This window comes from Athene noctua, chromosome 2 (genome assembly GCF_965140245.1).
Source record: "Athene noctua chromosome 2, bAthNoc1.hap1.1, whole genome shotgun sequence".
Taxonomy (NCBI): domain Eukaryota; kingdom Metazoa; phylum Chordata; class Aves; order Strigiformes; family Strigidae; genus Athene; species Athene noctua.
This window is the reverse complement of record NC_134038.1, coordinates 22,561,756-22,584,019: the sequence shown is the minus strand read 5'-3', so window position 1 is coordinate 22,584,019 and position 22,264 is coordinate 22,561,756. Positions and strand designations below refer to the sequence as shown.

At 33.9% G+C, this 22,264-nt stretch overlaps 1 protein-coding gene across 50 annotated transcripts in view; it reads left to right on the top strand.

The window, feature by feature from the left end:
- RIMS2 (regulating synaptic membrane exocytosis 2) overlaps nucleotides 1-22,264 on the top strand; it is a 489,731-nt gene that overhangs the window by 339,015 nt on the left and 128,452 nt on the right. For 22 of the 50 annotated variants that reach the window (XM_074898586.1, XM_074898572.1, XM_074898573.1 and 19 more), the window contains 7 exons: nucleotides 1,027-1,092; nucleotides 3,525-3,587; nucleotides 8,134-8,208; nucleotides 10,667-10,738; nucleotides 12,230-12,409; nucleotides 13,503-13,612; nucleotides 14,455-14,487. In XM_074898586.1, coding sequence (XP_074754687.1) covers nucleotides 1,027-1,092; nucleotides 3,525-3,587; nucleotides 8,134-8,208; nucleotides 10,667-10,738; nucleotides 12,230-12,409; nucleotides 13,503-13,612; nucleotides 14,455-14,487 — 599 coding nt within the window. The remainder of the gene's footprint in view (nucleotides 1-1,026; nucleotides 1,093-3,524; nucleotides 3,588-8,133; nucleotides 8,209-10,666; nucleotides 10,739-12,229; nucleotides 12,410-13,502; nucleotides 13,613-14,454; nucleotides 14,488-22,264) is intronic. The other 28 variants (XM_074898591.1, XM_074898608.1, XM_074898585.1 and 25 more) reach the window with 11 other exon arrangements.

Genomic DNA, 22,264 nt, shown 5'->3' with positions numbered 1-22,264 from the left:
GAACGGAGGTGGCATTGACAAGATACTTCAGCATATGCCTAAGAAAGATAATAGGCACATGTGCACCTTCAGTGACTTCAGTGCCCTTTGAACCTGAGACTTTCTCAAGAACATGCTGCTGCTCAGTACCTTGCTCCAGTTTTCCTTGACTCTTTAATGTGGTAGTCAGCATGGTAGCGCTAGCTGGTATCAGTGCTGCACTGCAGCAGCTGCAGCTGCTTACACTGCTGCAGCTACTCAACTTGAACATACATGTAGAGCTTTACTCAAGCTTTTATTTTATCTTTCAATTCACAGTCCTATAGGGTTATAGAGGCCAGTGCATAATCTGAGAGTCACCCATCTTAAATTGGCTGACATGCACATGATCTCAATAACAGAGTAATGTTCTCAAGATTTTTATCCCAACTGTTTTAAAAATTAAAATATTAGCAGTTCCTCCCAAATAAAAATCTGCTGCAAACATGACTGTATGAAATTCTCTCTTGACTTGCCTACCTTGGAGCTCAGCTTTGTCACTGAGAACACCACACTGTGCTATTTTCATTTATTTCATTTAGTCTTTGAGATTAGTGTTTGGAAGTCAATAAAAGCTGGTTTGTGCACATTTTGTGCAGTATTTCAGGCAGAATTTCTGTTGCTTCACTTAAGGAAACAAAATTTTGCTTCCATTTTGTTTTCTGACTTCCATTTTACCAGTCAGATATTTTCTAACTTCTATTTCTGGTGAAATTTCTCAGTTGCTCAAATACTGTTTTCCTATCAATGTCACTTTTCACTCTTAAGGAATACGTGTGCATTGATCAAGTGTTCTTAATATCTTGTTAACTGTTTCTGAATATAATTTGAAAGTAGAAGTTTAAAAATTACACATATATGAAAATATAAGTTCAAAATATACTGCTGAACTATAGATAAATGTGGTCTATGTTCATCACTATCTTAGTAATATGCTGAGGGAAAACATCATGAAAGAAGCACGCTTTAAAATGTCTGAAATATCTGTGCTGTTTATTCCATATTCAGGAGGACTAGGCAGGAGAGAAGAGTGCCTAATTCATATTATGACGACACAACCTATACTCCTGAAAGGTATTTTAATTTATATAGTAAAAATAGATAAAGTTGGGTAATAAGTTTTTTCTGCAGTCTAAAATTTTTAATTGGTCTAGACTAATGATATTTAAGTTTACAGTGCACTTTATGCATTATTTCTCTAAATACAGAACAACTAATCTCCATAGTTAAAGTACCTCATTTTCTTTTAGCCCTCCATTAACTTGTCTCTGGATATTTTTTTAAGCATAATTCTAAACCTGAAAAAAATTTTACTCATTAGATGTGGGAAGAAAACTGAATAGTACAGAGGAGCTAGGTACAACTGAAGGTTTTTTCCCCACTTAATGGCAGCATATTTCTAATGACTAAACTTTTCAGTCACCAGGAGAAAATTATAGGACAATTTAGAATCCTCAATTTCATTCTTTTAATAACCTGAGTCCCTTAAGAAAGTCCTCAGCTTTTGATGTGTTACTGCTCGTATTGACTTAAAAAATGACTAACTGAATGCCTTCAAATTGATTTTGGGTGCTTGCTGTGCTAGGACTGAAAGTACTATTCTTATTAAATTTTGATATGCATACACTGTATCACAGTGAACATAATATAACTAAAATCAGATGTGTAATATGAAAACTTTTGGAGTGTCTCTAGAAATAGTTATTTGGTAACAGCATTTCATGCTTAAAGAGCTAGCTAGGCAAAGCCCTAAAAGAAGAAAATCTGAAGAAAGGTGAAAGCTGGTGTTCTTCTCCCTTTGTTCAATTAGATCTTCTATATGTCCATTTTTAAATCAGTGTCTTATTTTTGTCTACAGTATGGGAGCCGGTAAAACAGTAATTATATTCTAATAGCAAGAAATTTTATTTTTATTTGGATTTTATTAATAAATACAGTCATATTTAACAAAAAATAAAGTGCACTGCAATTTTAAAACCATGCTTATATATTTATGGTGTCTATAATAAAGTACTTTTACAGAAGAATCTTACTTAAAATACTGGCTAACTGGAGAGACTGGTTTTGGTTTCAAGGAAACAGATGAACAGGGAGAGTGTGAAGATATACTGTCATTCTCCAGTTGTATTCTAATTTAGACTGAACTAAATCTAAGACTAAATTAGGTTAAACTAAAGTAACTTTCATCCAGACATTGATCTGGCTACAAACCACGCAAAAAAAAATGTAATTCCCCATACCATCCAATTTGATACAGAAGAAACAAGAGCAGCTGAGTGTCATTGACATATACTGTACTCCATACTGTCTTCCTTCAACGTAATGACCAGGAGGTCTGGGGTTATTTAGTTTGTAAATATATTTACAAACTAAATTTACAACTTAGATTCTGAAATATAAGTTTGGAAAAAAAGGGGGCCATGCACAAAATACTTCTGTGATTCCCAGGAGCATATTCATGAAAACCCTTGGATAAGTGTATTCAGGCTATTAAACAGTTCATCCTGCAGACTTTGGCTAGGATTTTCAGTACAAAGGAAGATTTGTATCCAAGTTGATAATATGGTTGTCCCTCAATCTTTTCTGAAAAACCCTGACTTCCTTCTCACTCACTATTATGTAAAAATCATTGAATGGTGGGAGTATTGCAGTTTCAAGCAAGATCCTGAAAATATGGAACTCCAGACATCCAGTTGAAACTCCTTAACCAAATGTTGAATGATTTGTGTATGCTTTTAATATGCTGGAGTAATGGCAAATAAACAGTTTATCCTCTGCTTTCTGAAATGAAAGCAGCTTTTTTGTCCTGTTATTTCTTTTCTCAATGGTTCTACTTAAGGTTAAATATTTCTGCATGTATTTTATATTGTCTTTAACTGATTAGCTGAAATGATACTGCAAATGTTTAGGTAGCCCATGTTCAGTGCCCAGAAGAATAATACATAATTAATATAATATTAAAATTTAATTAGTTTTCATTGTTTGATCTGAGTGAAGTGAGTTTTCTTCTGCTTCTGTAAGTAACTGTAAAAAACAACCACCCTATCAAATAGAAAAAATAATAAATTTGTAAAAGTTAGGTATTTGAATTTAAAAGCAGCATTTTATACTATTGCTACATAGAATGTTAGTTTTGTTAATGTTATATATTCACAATTACATTTTAATTCTTTCACAAACTCAATAACCATTGAAAACATGAAGGCTTTTGTGTAAGAGAAGATAAGGGATCAGTTAGTCTTTATTCTGTTCACCAGTTTAGCTATGAATTTCAGTACCATAAAGGTGAACTATATTAAGAATTATATCAGGAAAATTAAACATAATTTGCTTGGTTTTTAATTTAAAAAATGTTTTTCTTCATACCTGAGAAAATAGGAAATGTACAAAATTATTTGGAAAGCTTCCCATTTTATTGAGAAGTGGTCATGTCATATGAATTAGAGTGTTATTATTAATACATATGTTTCTTTATAACATTTCTTTATTTTAACTGCATTGTAAAGGTGGTACAATGGTGCAAGTTCATGGGCAGATCATGTAGTCAATGGTTCAGCTGAAAATTATGGGTAAGTAAAGAGTGTAGTGTTACAGCTATAGCTCAAATGTATTTCTAATCTTTATAATAAGAGTCCATTTATAATTGTACCAAAGTTATTTCTAATGAGTATATTCTTCTTGATGTCTTTCCTTCTTGACTGAGGACTAAGGCACATTTATGTGCTAGTCTTTTTTCCAAGATTAAGCTGTTTTACTGAGTTACAAATAGAAAAAGAACATTAATTATGTTTGAACTATTTTTAAAACATGTTCTCACTGTTCAGGGCTGCTTCAATGAAAAAAGGCTTTTTAACTGATAATACCTGCCTACGTTCACAGTGTTGGGGAATGTGTCTTTGAGATGTAACACTTTTTGCCTTTAGAAATAATCCCAGTTCTAACTGTCTAACCTGTCTTCCTGTGTGATTGATCCATAACCCATGCAAAGTGCTGTGTACCTTACAATCTTCAGTTCTTCCCAGCTGCAGCTGGCTCCCAATCAAAGGAGCACACCAGATTTCATTGCTATTAGTTCTTTGACTTTACTGCTTCTCCTGCATTTTTCTTCTTGCTCTTGCAACATTTTTCTTCTTTATTTTTACTCACTTGCTTTGTGAATGTGCACAGAGCTGGCTTCTTTTTTCCCTTTTGTATCTTGTAAGTAGGAGCTGGACTATGCCAGTGGGATATTTTGGCTGACTAAAACAAACAAACATATGCTGTGGGTCCAAAATGCTGATAAATCGTGAAGTTCTTAAGTGAAACTCCTATAGAATTACTGGGAACTTTTCCTCAATGAAGAATAAAAGTTAATAAAAACTAAAACTGTGTCTCAAAAAAATTTGTTGTTACACAAAATAATGCTATACATTGGTGTCTCAAATGCTATAATTTTGTGCATACAAATACTTCATAACATGTAAATTGTGCATGAATATTGAATTAATTACTTATTAGTAACTTAATTACTGACCATGCTTTAAGTGTTTTGTTTCTGTTTATTCTTTTGTGGTGATAAAAGCCAATATGTCTGCCTGGAAAAACAGCATGTACCTAAAACAGATCACTGGAAGCCTATTAGATTGTACTCAGATGAATATGACAAACCATATAAAATGATACTATGTAATGACAACAGAAGTTTTTATATATATATATATATATATATATATATATATAAATACAGGGATTAGTCACAGTTCACCTGCAGTCCTAAGGCTATTTAAATAAAAATGTAATTCATATTTGTCATGTTGACTAAACAGGAATTCTGTTTAAGGAGTTCAGTGACTGAATGATAACATAAGTGACTTTGTCAACTTGAAACTGAAAAAAATCTGATAAACCGCAGAAATAATCCTTCAATATTTTAATGCAAGGTTCTCTCTTTAGAGAGAAGTTTGTAAGAGTCTTCTGGCTCAGCATTAGTTCAGCCACAGAAACTTACTTGAGACTGTATTTCTTGCCTAGCTTTTCGAACCAGAGTGCCACTGTTTGTTGGCTCTTCAATTTTAAGTGTTTGAAGTATACACTTGTGCTTTTGGCAAGGGCCATGCTTATTAGTTCTTCTGGGAAAGTGCACAAGCATACTGAAAATAAACAGCATTTGAAGAAGACTGGGAAGTGCTCAGTGTAAACAAAGCTTTTGTATTTGCTTTTGATAGTCACATTTAATAGTTCTGCTTTACTTGTCTTAGATTTAGTACTACATAGATGCTAATGTAGGTAAATATCAGGAGGAAAATACAGATTTGTAACTTGAAAAAAAAAATTATTTGTTAGTACTCACTGTCCCCATTTAAATTTAGCTCAAAAAATCTATGGAAACAGAAATAAAAGATAAGAACATTTTTTGTGAACCGATGTGACTTTTAGGTAGACCATAAGGCATAGAACATATTTAATAGAATGAAGACTACTGAAATGGATCAGATTCTGTTAAGATGAATGGATTTACGAATGCCTTTAACAGAAACAATATGCTATTTTGTTCATTCGTAATTCAAGAGCTTAAAAGATAATAAAGTCTTATATAACTGCTTATCTTGGAATGATCTGATTGAAATCCTAGCCTCATCAAGTGACAGAAATCCTGTTGACTTCACAGAGGTCAGAACTACAGGTCTGTTGCCAAAAGTTAAGAAGACAGATAAACAAATATTTGCGATATTAACCCCTGTTTGTGATAGTTTACTCATTAAATGTCTGTCATATTACTGGTCTTTAAAATGGAAAAAAGAGGCCAACTGCAGCATGCCATGTACACATATATTTAAGATCTAAGGGAAAAAATCCTGCAAAACCCACCAAGAACCAAGTACTTTTCAAATTTTGCATTTAGTACTACACTGCACAAAGGCATATATAGGTACATGCTTAATTGTAAACCTGCAACTAATTCACTTAATTAGTCTGTAGTCTAAGTGCTCTGCTGAACTGCATTTGAATATTCAAGCCCCACTACGAAATGCTTCTCTCTCATTGCTTCTCCCTTAGGCTTTTCTATGCATTGTCTTATATACCATTTGCTCTTCAGTCATGAATTACATGTTCATTAAAACCCTTGAATGTTCCTGTCATTGCTCATACATTATGATACAACATTCAAGCTGAGTGGGTGAAATATTGTGTTCTGAAATGGGAAAAAATGTGTAATAAAATTATAAAGCCGAAATGCTTTGGAATATTTATAATTTTTTAATCCAAATTGATATTGCTATCTTGGAAAGAATAGCAGCAGTATATTCAGTTATAAAATTGAGCAGGGAGATGTGGACAGGAGATGATTTCGGCTTGCTTTGAGAATTTTGAGTTCCCAGCTTTTTGAATGCCAATTGGGCATTCAAAATCAGGCAATCAGGCTTATCAGGCAATCAGTATCATGATCTTCAGTGAGTCATTTAATGAAGACAGAGATTTGTGTTCCTGCAGTGTGATTCTTTTATATGTGTCAACTGAGGGTTTATGTTAAAGATGCTGAAAGGTGGAAGTAGTTGGCAAAATACAAGGTACTGTAAAAGGCAACTGGCTATATAAATGAAAATGTGTGTTACAAGTAGCAGAAACAACAATGTAAAAACAAATACTTAACATATTATATTATAGTCTAAGTCCTCAGACTTTTAAGTTAGTAGTAAAGGAATACCTCCAAACATTTCATACTGTAGGCACAGAATAAAAATGTGAATAAAAGTTAATATGATAAAGTAAGTACAAGAAGACATAAGGCAACATATATGCTGCTTGCATTCATTGGTTCACTTATGTGTGCAGAAATGATAGCTTGCAAGATTCATTTTTTGAGACATTACCTTTGAGTAAAATACTGGAAACTGATTCTTAAACTAGTTAAAGTTAACCAGTTAAGTGAAATTAGTATTATTATTAGTTTATTTGCTGTGTTTGCTTTCATTTGAATGCAGTTATAACACGTTAACTGGAAGTTAAGAAGCCTCTTTCTTAAAAGCATTCACCATTTTATTTTGTTTAATGTTGAGATTTTTGATGAAGAAGTTGCTTACATGTTTTTACTATTTTCCCTTCAAATATACAAGTTGCTTTTCTATTCCTCAAAAACCCACAAAAGTAATTTGGTCTGATTTTACAAATAAGGAGGATATGAAATATTTCAGCACATCATTTCAGTCTTAATTGCTCCAGGATTCAGACTACTTATTGGTTTTGTTGATATTTGATTGTAATAGCTAGCATAAACCTCTGACTGCATGCATAGAGTCATAAATTAATTCGGGTTGAAAAGAAACTTGAGAAAACTAACTGGTCTAATTTCCTTCTTAAAGCAGGGCTTTGCTATTCCTTAGTAAATCTATTGATGATGAAACATATTTTGGAGAGTAAATCTTTATAGATATAGCTATCTGTGCTTTCTTTAAGCGTTTTTATAATTGTACCATGCCATCATGTGTTAGCATGATTAGATATGTCTACAACAGCATCACCAAAGTGACTGCAATGCCATGTGTAGATACCTAAGCAAGCTGTAAGCAACTGAATTTCTGTAGTTGTAAAGGTCTGTACATAGCAGTGTGGAGCACAGTGTGCCTGGGATTGAAGCTGAATTCTCTGCTTTATCTGCTTAGCTGAGTTAGCTAGTAGAAAAGTAGTTCAGATACTGGCATGTTACAGTTTAGTCGTGCCTGTGACTGTCATGTAGATATATACCCATAGTTATCACATACACCACAGTGCGATGTGCATGTCAATAGATCCTGAGTGTGTGCATGTATGTGTATAGATACATACACTACATAAAGCATGATAGGATAGAATATTACTGCAGCAAAAATATCTTGCTTTGCTTCCTATTTTTGTTTATTTTTGCAATTGTACCTAAAAGCTTTAAAAAAAATTCTTTATAGGTATAGATGAGTGATTTGGTGAGATACCCAGTCACCAGTTTATCTATATATTTGGCACTATACTGCTCCTCCCCATTTTCCATTACAATACTTATGACTCAAATTTAAGTTTGCTTGGTACTAGAAAACTCAGTTGTTTGTAGACATGCTTATCTATGTTATGCTAACAGAGGATCTTGTGTCTGTGACTAAACAGCAAAGTTCCTATAGCTAGTAGAAGAATAACATGTCCAAGGATTGAAATCCAGCAACCATCCACAGACACTGACAGGTATTACCACTGTATATTAGCTGGAGTTTGAAATTTTGATAATTAGAAAATGTATTGCTGTATTTTTGTTGTTCTGTGCTCAGTGTTTATAGAGTAAAAAAGATGCACTAGGAGCTGAACTGTAGTGTACTATAATCCTAAAGCAATTCTATTTTTACTTCTTCAGTTTTTTGTTACAAGAACAACCTAGTACTAAAATTGTGATTGGCATGATCTCATAGCTTGCTTTTTTAGTCTTGCACACAGTAAAAGAATTTAAGATGGGCTTTCAAATAAACTGCTTTCAGTCATTTTGAGGAAAAAATAACTTTTATTTGCATTGTAAGCTGTTATGATGGCTTACTGTTGAAAAATGTTCATCTTTTATAAGGCTTTCTGTATGCATAAGCTTAGATCAATGAATGTATTCATTTGTTGAAAATTCTCCTTTTTATTTGTTAAGAAAAGTAACAAATCTGAAAAATTAAAAATTAGAAATGGTTATTTTCTGCATTGAGAAAAGAGTTAGCTTTTGAAATTTCCAGAATATGAATATAGAACAATGCAGATAGATCAGTAGTTAAATCAAAATGTTAGATACTGTAGTTACTAGAATTTACAGTGGTACCTAAATAGTAGTGGATTCTAATTATAATTTCTGATGGGTTTGGAATATAAAATTAGATTGTGAATACTCACAGAGCTTTCCACACGGTGGCTTACAGAGAACTCTTTTTCAGAGTGATAGGTGTGCTTGGTTAAGAAGCAAACATTTTCTGCTGTACTCTTTCCTCAGCGTAGGGGAGTCTCATGCTCACAAGAGTTGTAGACTTTGACAGGGAAATAGGCCACCTGCCACACATGTTTTCCTTAGCAAAGGTAGAAGGATGCTATGGTAGGCAATACTAAATGGAGGAGGTCACTATTTGTCATTTCATTAACTGTATTTTATAATAAAAAGTCTCTTAGCAAAGATAAACAGCTCTATCTTAGCTTTATCTTAGCAAAGACAAACAGCTTCCCTCTTTAATATCAGTAATTCATATATGAATTATAATGAGAAAAGAGGAAGCTTTCATTGAGATAACTTGGGTGCATATGCCCTCAAGAATGTTATGCAAAAAGCTATGAATTTCTGGTTTTAATTCACTGAGGTGTTTTAAAAACTCCCCCTCCATGCTTATGGCCAGACTGTGATATTACTGTATAGCTGTATACTGTGGTAGGTGAGGAGCTTCACTGCCCAAGCAGGTTATTGGAGTGATATTTTTTCTATAAAAATATCAGTTTGTTTCTAAAGATCTGGATCATATAACACGTGTTTACTGTTAAAAGGACAAAAAAAATATGGACAAGGGTCAGACAGTAAAACTGTCTGTTGAATTGTTCTTTATATGTGTGTGGTCTAAAACCACACAGAGAAGCTTTCAAGTGGAAAACTGTCAGTGTAATTATTGTATGGGCCTCCATTTGCTGCTGTGGGTACTGAGAGGTTTGCAGCATGTAGCCTGTACCTTGAGTGAACTCAGTTTCCCCTCAAGATTCAACACAGTTTTCAAATCCTTGAGTCTACAGAACAACAGTGGTGCCAAAGCTTCATGTAAAAGCAAAAGGTTCTCTGTCACAATCCATGTTTCCCTTCACTTCTGGGACCTCATGGTTGTTTTTCCACTTGAACTAAATGCCCGCTGTAGATTGCGGCAAATTGAATATTTGTATTAGCTATTGAATATGAAATTTCTGAGGCCTTTATCTGTTAGCGTGGTGGTTAGCTATAGTGGCTCTGTAATGCTCTGCAGAATACAAAACCTTCCCACTAAGCCATTAGTATTGATCCTAATGGTAAAAATGCCTCACCTGCCTTTAACACGGGCAATGGATCAGACCCCTAACATACTGAAAGACATTTCTTGTACTACAGCTAAAGAGAATGAGGCCTTATGAGTAACAAGTGAAAGAGGCTTAACTGCTCATGAAGTGTTTATGAAAATCATGTGGTTGCTACTCACCTGTTCTTCTGTATGTCCTACTGACTGTTGGAAGGAGAGAGAAATAGAAAATGGAATGATACCTCTCACCATATTGCCCAGCCCCTGCCACTGTGTGCTCCAGCAGTTCCCTGCTCACTAGCAGGAGTAGGGTTGTTCTAGCTCTCTGTGTGACAGACCCAAAGAAGAAAGTCTCTGTGGGCTCACTGATTTTCTTAAATATGTGGGTAAACAAGGTAGGGGTGGGTTGTCTGGACCTTGGTCATATTCTCTTTTGTAATTTTGTTGAAAACAGGAATATTTTTTTCTTTGAATTTATTCCCAAAGTCTAAGAATTTATTCCCATGGTCATTTTTTTAAATACCATGCAGATGGCTGACACCTTTCTCATCTTCCATAGCACTGAAAACTCTCTTAAATAGTTACCTAAACTAAGCAACATTCATATCAAAGCTAAGGTTGTGTTTCTTTGTCTATCCACAATGTAAAAGAAGCGAGACAGTGGATGTTTTTGCTGATGAAGCTTCCCATTCAGAAACAGAACTGATAGAAGAAGAAGTGAGGTAATTTTGTTGTGGTCTTGTGCAGGCTCATTGTACTTTTCCTCCAATCTTTAGTGCCGCAGCTTATAAATACCGTTATGTGTCTCACTGTGGTGTGTTTGCTTGTTAGGAGCTTGTAGATGTAGGTTCATGGTGAATGGTATTATTCTGAACCTGTCTGTGGCAATTACTTCGTATGCTCTAGGAATCCAAGTATTACCTCATGGAAGGCCTGAAGAGACACTCATTTCAAAAAACCTTTTATCAACCCTTTCAGCAGTTAGCCACCCCAGAGACAGCTATACTCTGTCTCAGTATAGTTTTTAGAAATAAAATGCTGTTAATAAGACTCTTCATAATGAAGCTGTGGTATGTCTCTCTCTTTTTTGATACTAATTAAAATTTGGCTTCTTGTTACACTTAATCACCATCCAGTCACTCTTTGTCTTGACTGACTTCATTCTAAAATGCATGACTTAGTTCAAAGAAAAGTCTTGAAGGGTATGTGTTCCCCATTTGTATTCTATAGCTGATCAGTTATTCAGGGAGATCTGGGAAGAGTGTGAATTTAATAAGTAGCTACATCAGGGTATGGATTTTTCTTTTAAAGTTACCTTGATTTTATGTATTTTAGGATAATGCTAGCAAATATTACTCCTTGCAAACAGACCAAATACATTGTGGAAAAAGGTGAAACTTGATTAATTTCTGAAAGTAATGGCATGAGTAATTGCCTAAAATAGTAGAACACCAGGCTGCTTGATCAAGAAATTCTCTTTTACTCAGTCTAATTTCTCCCTGCTGCATCTCTAATGGTAACTTTTTCCATTGTTCATCTGGCACAGTTCTTTAGGCTGTGGGTTAGATTATTTTTTTTATTACAAAGCAAACTTTGTCTAGTTGGTGGAACCTCTGCAAGTACTAATCATGTAGATTTTCATCTGATCACAGTCTGAGCACTGCGTATGAATTCTTCACTATAGCCTAGCCTATATTTTAACAGACATCCTGAATCTAATAATAGTTAAAAGTGCTACATGGTAATTATAAAATCTGGAATAAGAGTACTACCTCTAAATTAATGCAGTCTGTAAAAATCTAGTCATGTGAGTAAAAACGCTCAATTAAACTGCACAATTAAATGAGTTCTTAGCTTTAGTGAGACAATACTATGTCAGTTGTTCTTTTCCTCCAAGGTTGATTATTAATTAAGAAAATAACATTATTTTTACCCAGAAATTGTCAGGAAACAGACTATTGCATGGATAGTCATTATTGAGACATTGGAAACATTTCAGCCCATTTATCAAGAATATGGAGCAAGCCAAATCATACATGTATAAAAAAACTATGTTATCAAGAAGGGAGTTCAGAGGATTTATCCCCCCCCCCCCCCCCCCCCCCCAATGTACATTAAAAAATGGTTTGCTCCAAACCAGTATCATGCAACATATTTTATAATTAATAGAAAAGTCAAAGGTCAACTGAGCTGCTTTTTGACTAACATTACAGGAATTGTGAAGCAGCAGATAGACAGCCATATCAAAGATCCAGATCAACAGAGCAACGTCCTATGCTAGAGCGGACCAACTCCCGCTCCCGATCCACAGAGCGTCCTGACTCAAACCTCATCAGGTCGATGCCTTCATTAATGACTGGAAGATCTGCCCCTCCTTCACCTGCCTTACCGAGGTGAAACAGACAAATCAATCAGACTAATCCCCTTCTGCCCCACCAGCTCACCATTTTATTTTCCCAGTAGCTGATTGGTATCGCCTCATCCTTAGCTGATCACTAGTAGCAATAGATACTAACCCTTTCAATGCCAACACACTATTTATATTCTACTCTGGATATAATGGTGTGGCTGCCATTGCAAATTGTCTGCTAACAGTATTTAACTACATTTGTTTGTGATTTCTCATTTATCAGGAATCCTGGATGGTTTCCCACATAAAGCACCTCATACCTATCACATTGTTCTCTTATAGTATGAGAAACTGTGTTCATCAGACATCACTTATGGTACAACCATCATAACATCAAATGAAACTATTTTTTTTTTTTAAAAAGTTTCTTTAAATGGACTGTACTAACTTTGTCTATTAATTACCATTTTAACCACCATTTTCTCTGACTACATTTTACTGTGCCATAGTCTGTATTGTTCCTGTGTGAGTGCTACACTTTACTGATTGACATTTTGAAGATTATTATACCTTACTCTTAGCTTAAACATACTACTATAAAACCAGTACCTTTTGGTCTAGTTGATGTTCAGTAAAGCCTCTCATTATTTTAGAACTGCAGAATACATTCTTCTGTTTTCTGAAAGTTATAGTAACATCAAATCACCAGTAAGAGTCAAACACCTGTGTCTTTTCTCAGTTTATTACTTTGTTTAGACAAATCCCTGTAACCTCATTGCGACTCAATGATAATTTAACCAAATACAAGCTGAGTAAAGATTGTTGAATTTGACTTGCAGATAATTTTATGTGTATGTGGGTATTATATCCATATGCACATGAATATACATACAAAGCATTTTCTGCCTTGACTGTGCAAACAAGCATCTTATGGATGTTCAGCCTTAGTTTGGCTTTTTTCTTTTTCACGGACTTTAATCAAGTCTTTTTCTGAAAAGAGATAATAGTTTCACTGTGGGACTTCAAGGGTCCCAAGTGATCTAAAGCCTACTTCATCATGTTTTTAGTTCTTGATGGTATTTAAAGATGAGTTTGTCATTAAATGGCTATGGTTTGTTTTGATATGTGTCTCATAGGTCACATCCTCGAACTGGGTCTGTTCAGACAAGTCCATCAAGTACTCCAGTAGTAGGGCGAAGGGGCAGGCAGTTACCGCAGCTCCCACCAAAGGGGACGTTGGAGAGAAGTAAGTGTATGGTTTTCACCTTAATGTTGTTGCAAAATTGCTCATGAAGGTCGATTACATTTGTTATTTTTATTTTGACATTACAGTTGAAATCTCTTGAGTTTTTGTGTACAGAATTAGGATTTGATAGTAGTATTGCATTTTGTACTGTATTTTCTTTTATTATGTTTTAATATCTGCAATACTCTTGACTGAAATGGATCACCAGCAGTACAATAATCATCAACAGTGCAATACACACGAACCAAGATGGACTAACTATTATCATGATCCTGTTCCTTTTGAACTCAGTAGGTGTTTTGTCATTGACTTCAACAGGCACAGGAAATGATCTTTTGTACGTTGTTTAGTGATAAAACTCTGGCTCTTTGGGGAGTTAGGAGCATAGCTGATCACTTGTGGTTTCACATGGAGTGTGTTACAAATTGCTTATATAAAACCTCTGCATCTTGAAACAAGAAGAGCAAGAAGAGAGGTAATAATCTTTAAAAATAGGAAAGGTCAGCAAGATATTTCATGGTTCATGTTTTACTGATATTGTAGTTGTCTTGAATGTCTTATAAAAGCACTGGTCAGTGGAAACATTTCCCAAAATTTTTAGAAACAGAGGTATATAAACATATTTTTGATAGCAAATACATTTTCACCTGTCTACTTCTGATAACTAGATGTGCTGTGCAAAATCAGTCTAAATGGCCATATACACTACTTTTTTTTAATCCTTCTTAACATGTATATTGTATCTTTTATAAAACTTCTGTTGGTTTTAACCCCTGTGCTTTGGTTCCCTTTTTTTTTTTTTTTTGTTTGTTTGTTTGTTTTGTTTTTGTTACTTTCCCTAGACAATGGAGACAAGGAGATAGAATCTTATGAAGGTCTGTACATAAAGGAGAGTTTGTTTTTCACCTGAAAGCCTTTTTGAGAGGCTATATAGGGAAAAATAAACCCAACTGCAATTGATGTTATTTGATTGCACAGAAATAGTCAGAATTATTGTCATAATTGTTTAATCTTTTTTATATTCAGATATTGTGGCTCATAAATTGTACAGAGTTCTACATTTAAAAAAAACAACAACAGTATAAATAATATTATCTAAATATGATCATCATTAGAAAAGTGACTACCCATGTACCCATTTTAAATACCAAGGAATTACACTGCAGCAAATAAAAAATATATCAGTTGATCTGCATAGGTATGTACCTTTTCAGGATTAGCACTTCAGGCATGTGAGAGACGAGAAACCAGGCCTGTGATATTTTAAATATTTAAATTTAAGCATTTGACATTATTTGACATGTTTCGTATTAGCCATGAATTTACTCAGAACAATGTTTTTATTGCAAATGATTTATAAAGTTACACAGTTGCTGAATTACTAGGTAATTTTCAAATAATATAGGAGCAAAAGTTAATTGAATCATGATAGTCTTTCAAAAAGTTATAATACTTTTGTTTAAAATTAAGGTCCTTATATTTTATACAATTAAAACTGTATAATTTGCTTAATAGCAAGCCACAAGATATCAATTGCAGTCCTTGGTTATACCACTGAGGGTCTATATGTGGTATTACTGTACCTGTCTCATCAGACTTTTTAATTTAGTATTTACAATGTTTACAGTGTTTATTTACATTTTGGAAGCAAAACTTCATGAAAAGAAAACTCTGTTTTCTCAGATCATCGCCTTAGTATATTCATTTCTTTGTTGTCTTATGTGTTGTGAAATGCTTACATGAAATACAGTCTAGATATGCCAGGAAATAATCACATGATGTTTGCTGTCATTGCTGTATATGCTTTCATGTTTTACCACTCTTCCCTGCTGTTTGCTTAGTATATCTATTTAGACTGTGAGCTCTTTAGGGCAGCAATTTTGAAGTACTGCATATTTTTACTGTCTTTGATTAGAGAGGGTAGCAGTTTTATTTACCTCATAGGTTCCGTAGAGATATTGTATATTGTAAATACAATAAAATTATTTTTTATAGGAGTGCTAGAATTGTTTACTCTGGTAAGTACTGCTGGGACTTGAAGAACTCTGTTTTTACTTGAAGACTGAGTAATATTTTCCTGTACCTATGTCTAACATAGTCTTTTGGAAAATCTGGTTTATGGAAAATTGCCAAATCCACAGATACTAGAGTTTTAATATAGAATCAAAGAATCATCAGTGACTAGATGCATTTCATGTTGAATTTTTACACATATAAAGTTTGTAAACACTATAGTTAAAAACATAATCCATTGATAGAGCTTTCACACAGTATTCTATATAATTTTCCGTCATGAATTAATTCTAATAACAATATAGTTCTACATCAAGGCTTTTTCTATCCTTCTTTAGGATCTCCTAATCCTTTTCTTTAAGGGGAATAATAATTTTCTTTAAAAGGAAGGATGCTCTACAAGAACAGCAGACTGTCTAACTTTTGTCAGTGGCAGAATGTAATTATGATTAATAGCAGTGTTTTACTGTGGAGAACTGAATTTTACAAAAAGTTATTTTAAGCAAATGAAGTACCAGTGACAAACTGAAATTCAGTGGAATCAAAAATGCTGACTATAGTAGAAGGGGTTTATGTTACTATTTGTTTAACAAATAAAGCAGTAGTTACACCTGAAAACTTTAAAGACATCTGAGGAGATTTTTATGTGTTATTATATGCCCTGGTGATAATCGTAACAGTTGTCTGTTGTGGGGAAGAGTGTATGACCATACTGGAAAATGTTATTGACACAGAGTAATCTTTCTGTTCTTATAGAAGCATATACGTGACTTAAATGAGTGTGGGGATTTTATACTGCATGAAAACATGCTGTGAAGGTTAACCTTTCTGCATTTTGAAATCAAGGCTTGTATTGTTTATCAGATTAAGTTAAAATCGTACTGAAGAAAAGAGTTAGTGAAAGATACATTATAGACAAAAAGGAATTGGAATTAATCTCAGTTTTGTAAAAGAGAAAAACTTTTTAATTTCTACAGTAGTTTCATATAGTCGGTATACATTTGAATAATCTGTATTTGTTAAAGTGTTGAAACTGCATACTATTTCTTAAAATGTAGTAGAAATGCAGGGACTCAAGTAGAAATAAGGAAGCAATTTTCAGTTGGGGAAATTTTTGTTGTAGTGCAACACTCAGTATAGTGTGAAATATGGTGTGCTTATGTCTATGTGACTAGAACTGGAAGGGAAGGAATCTATGGGAAAAAAATCCCCTCTGGGTAACTGCTTTCCAGATTAGGATCTGAATTAAAAGACATTGATTTGGAGTAGATTTTGTTCAGTAAATTGTGTTATGTGGTTGTAGGTTTTTGCTCCAGTACAGCTAGATTTCCCTAGAATAATTTATTTCAAAATTCTGAAATAGCCAGAGAAGTTTGTCTTCAAGAAATCTTGCTGTGAATAGCTAGAAAGGACCATTCCTAGCAGTAGTGTATTGACCTATACATCTTTTTCTCAGTGTCCCACATACTCAATAGGAGAACATACAAATATCTTTAGCTATGTTGCATTTACAGTCATGACATTTTGGATAAATCCTTAGCTTCCCACAGCTGTATTGCTGCCAATATCAGTCTAACCTGTTCAGAAGAGAGTCTGGGTATCTCTGAAATGCGTGTTGTTATCTTATCAAGCCAGAATATAGCATATGCTTCTACGCAGTTTGGGTTTTGCTTTAAACTTTGTTAGTTCACTGTATTTTCATGTTAGATGGATGGAAAATAGTTCTAAAAAGAAGTCTGGAACTACTTAAGGTTTTACCAGATTTTCACTACTGCAATGTCAGAAGACTTTTTTTTAGCTGAACTTTTGCTTGTATACTTTTAAAGTATGCTAAAAATAGAGATATCTTGTTTCTAATGAACACTTGTAGAAAAACAATAGTATTAAATTATATTAAATTGAATTTGTTTTTAGCAGTGAAATGGTTATGTACTCTTAAATGTTCTGTATTATTAGCACTATAGACAAGACAATAACTGAACACTGGAATATTTAGTTCTTAAGGGTTAACAGTATTTTTTTCATTTATATGTGGATATATTTCTTTGTTCTTACTTGCCTCGATAGAAGGATGAACTCAATGACTGCTTGCTGCTAATTAAAACGGAACACCATAAAGTGGTCTTGAAAGTATTCAGTATTAGCCCTTTCAATTTGTTGTTAATTACTAATCAGAGAGAGAGTATTTTTTCCTAATAATGGATTTTTCCTTTTCTTCTTAAAAATAAGCATAGCCCTTTCTTTCTTCATGCCTACAAAAAAAAACCCAGCCAACCACCCAACCATAAAAACTATAAAAGTATGTCAGGCCAAACAAATGTAAAAAAACCTTTAAGTATAAAACTGAAATGCTCAGAAATTTAGCAAATAGTAGAGCCCAGTGAGGATTTGCCTTTCTATTTATGCTCTGTGTGCAGAGTTTAATTACATGGTCTCATAATAATCTTGTGTCTTGTGAAAGTTATTTCAGAGACTGTTAAAGCTGACATTAATGCTCATTCACTGTCCCCTCTTAACTTCAGATTGTTTTATTCCAGAATAAAATTATCTATGAATGGAATTAACAGGGGTAGTTGATTAGGTAGGTTTAATCAGAGATAACTACCAGCCTTAACTCCAGTTTTTGTATCTCTCAGATACAATCTCAAATCTTTAAAAAGAAAATGCCTATACTGTCAATTATATTGTTGTTGCAACTCATGCAGTATGGAGTGTACGTTACTGAGACAGTCTGATGATTCACAGATACTAGTGAAAGACAGAAAGACACACTGCTTATTTTAAGGGGTTTTTGTCTTGTTCAGAACAAAATTTCTCTCTTAAATAAGACATAATTTTGCAAAATTGGGAGGAATTTAATTGTATGTTTTCCGGTGACCTATCGTAGTTAGATGGGAGACAGAGAACAACTATTACGCAATTGTAGAGAACCTGTGTCACACTCATCATAATTCTATCATACTCTATCACCTGTGATTTCACAGGTTTTTGAAAATATATGGCATACAGGTAGTTTGTTGTGTAAAAGGTGATTGATCACATGTATATAATACAGGATAGGAACTTGGACTACCTTCAGCTTGGCTAGGAACTTGGTGACTTAGTCAAACACAGCGCTCTAGAACATGAAGGTACATATCTTTCCACTCACCCTTTTTTGTGTAGATATTTTTGTGGTACTGATTGTATGATGTTAGACACCTTCGTGCTTGCATGAGGTAACTTGCATTATGTATGCTCAACACAGGAAAGTAAAGAGAATAGCTTATTTAACATCACTAACAAGGCTGCCTTATAATGCATTAATCTACCTCGGGTTTTAATTTCAAGTAGGAATTGGCAAAAATATATCTGGGTTTTACCTGTGGATGCTTAGTTCACTCTCCTGACAGATGGCAGAGTCCTCAGCCCCTGAAGAATATTTAAATGTTTTATTTGCATTAGTACAATTTCCATAGAAAAACTTGAACAAATGTTACCTTTAACACAGGGCTTAAGGGGCTTGCTTGAAAGGTTCTGACCTTTCAAGGGAAGTAATGGTTCATAATTTTCTCATGGATTGGCAAAAGGAGGAATTAAACGCCTCTTTCTTTATGCCAGTTGAAGGTCTTACCATCTAGGTCTGAGACTACAAAGGGCATAAAGAAAAATGACTAGAGTCACACAGCTGTGCTCATAACAGCCATTTTTTATTTATGTTTCAGGGTACCAACATGCCAAAAATATTTTAGTTCAATTTTACTGGAATTGATTTTTTAAAGTCTTTGGAACACTTTCTATAAATTTTTTTCTATGAGAGAAGGTTGACTCTATAGATGGTGTCCCTGCTGAATATTTTAGTTGGAATTTTCAATGTCACGATTTCAAATGGAATTTAAATGTCATTATTTTATCACAGAATTTTAGAGCAGAAATCTATGTAGAGATTAGTTTCCATTTCATTGGCTTTGATTATAGTCTAAATCTCTCTCCCTATTAACAGTAACCTGTTAGAACAAGTGGTTTTAAAATCTTTATTACATGCTAGCTAAACCTGAAGTCAAATAATTCAGTGAGCTATTTAGTTGCACTTTTACCTATACAAGTAATGAGAGAACTGGAAAAAATTCTGGGAACAGAAAAGACAAAAATCAATAAGTCATCAAAATCTGAACCTTGTGTATAGTATATAACATCACAACAAAACAGTGTTTACTGAATAACTGACATATAAATTAAAGCAGACATATCGTACATCAGTTATGCAGCTCAATGCTCTTCTATATCATTACTGTTGTTACCCTGGTATTAGATGAGCTTTGTCACAAAAGAAAGTTATTGCTCTTTATTAATGACATAAAAGAAATATATTTGTGTTACTGTCATTAACTGTATCATCACCATTGTTTCCAGCTATTTCAGTGTTCTCTAATATTTAGATATGCTTGAGGCAACTGTAGCTACTGAAGGAAAAGTGTCTGTCTTTCTGAATTCTAACTACTCTGAAATCCAGGTAAAAAGTGTATTATCTGACAAACTGAGGATTTTTTTTCCAAGCTGGAAAAACATTTGCATTGTTCCTTCTGCACTTACAAAGGTACTGGGTATTCCCACTTGCTTATGATTTATACACAATTTTAAATATGCTCTTCAAGAATAGAGGCTTATACTTTTATTTCTAGAAATCTAAAGCAAAATCAAGCATGAGAGGCTTTTAAACCAATTATCTACCAAGATGTCTTCTTTCTCTGCTTTGATACTTATTGTCTGCTTTCCAGCGCTTCAATAATTTAATAAGAAATTGTCAACAAGGGATATTAAGGGGTACATATGATCATCATTACTTGCAGAACGACCTCATTGGAATAAACCAGAGATATTAATGAGAAATAACACAAGGATTTATTTAATCATTGATTCACTCAAAAAATAATTTGTGCCACAGACTGAGGGTTTGTATGTTATTGTGAATGTCTTTAGGTTTATGTTTATCTTTTATTTGAACAGCTTGTAACAAAGCATGCATATTTTTGTCTTGCTTTTTCCCTCCTGTCATACCTTGCTTATATAAATGCAGCAGGAGATGAAGAAAACAAGCATACTGGAGTTCAGGAATCAGAGGTTGAGGCAGGTCTGTCTGACCACAAATACCTATCTCCTTTAGAAACATTTTCCCTTGAGCATGTAGGGAAGCTTTACCAGCCAGCTTGTAAATATATTAAAAGTCAAAATCCAGACAATATTTATATCATTTTATGTAAGAACAAGACAAACGAATTTGATATAGCATAGTTTATTTACCAGTTTGTGAATGCTTAAAATAGTTCAGCCTAAAAAGAATCACTTGTTTTTTTCACTTTTTTGTATCCCTCTTTATGAAAGTGCCCTGTCACTATGATCAAGTTGTAGCCTTATCAGATCAGGGTGGACACACCTTAGATCTAATACCCTCTTCTTTGCACTGATACTTTTTGCAATCAGGGAAGTCAACATCATTATTGTATCATGACACTCTTTTTCCCTAGTTTGTAGAGTCAGACTGATAACGCTGAACAAAAATAGTAGGAATCTGCATTATATGGAAATATTAATATTTTGTATGATGTCCCTCATCCTGCTTGGAAGACAATTCAGTTGGTAGAAAAAGGAAGTTAGTGTGATGAGAACTGATAGATGATGTTCAACAAACATGCAAATATTTTTTCAAGTCAAATACCGTGTGATTAAAATACACAACTTTACTTTCTAATTTCAGAAAACACATACTCTATAGGTTCAAAGACATGCAGAGATCTAAAGATTTTTTCAACCATCATTTTTCGGCTCTTAAGTTTCTTTCTCAAAGGAAATGTCATAAAAGCACAAATGTTCATTTACATGCACTGTTAATAGGTTGTGTTCTGTTATCCCTGTTAATAATTGTCTGTGACAATAGATCTACTGTGGTGGCTTGGAAGGGCAGCACAGATAAGCTTTTCTGTTTACAAATATTTGGGGCTAGACCAATGCTAAACTTAGCTGCCTAAAATTAGGCACTGTAGTACATACCTGAAGGCCCATGGAATGAAGCCCAGAGGAGGATAATGCACTGAGGGTATTACTGCAGTTATGTGGAGTGAATTAAGTGCTCCAGAAGGGTGGCCCAAACAAATGACAAGATGAGTAAGAAACACACTTAGTACTAGCTGGTAGGAAAAATTACTAGGTAAACATAAGTATGCATAAAATGCCATTCTCACTTAAAAGTGTAAGTGCCTGAATCACATTTTATTGGGAACCCCATGGCCTGGACCCTACTCCCATTGTTATTTAAAAGAAGAAAATATGGATCACTATTTTCTTCTTGAAACAAAGGAATAATTACTGTGATACAGCTCATTACTTGTTCGTAAATCTGGTTACTACAGTAATTTCAAGATTTGCGAGCTGGAAAGCAGGATTTTTTTTTTTTTAATTTAATTTTCATTTCTGTATCCAAAGTGTTCTTTAAGATCTTTGCCTTCCCATTTTTCATTATAGTACAGTTTGCATTTATCTTGCTTTTGTTATGGTTCTGTCTCTAAGTGTGTATTGTTCACTGGTGTATACACTGTGTGCTGTTCACCTGTGTTTTGTGATAACTCCAGCATAGTGCATGGAATTATACTAACATAGTTTGCA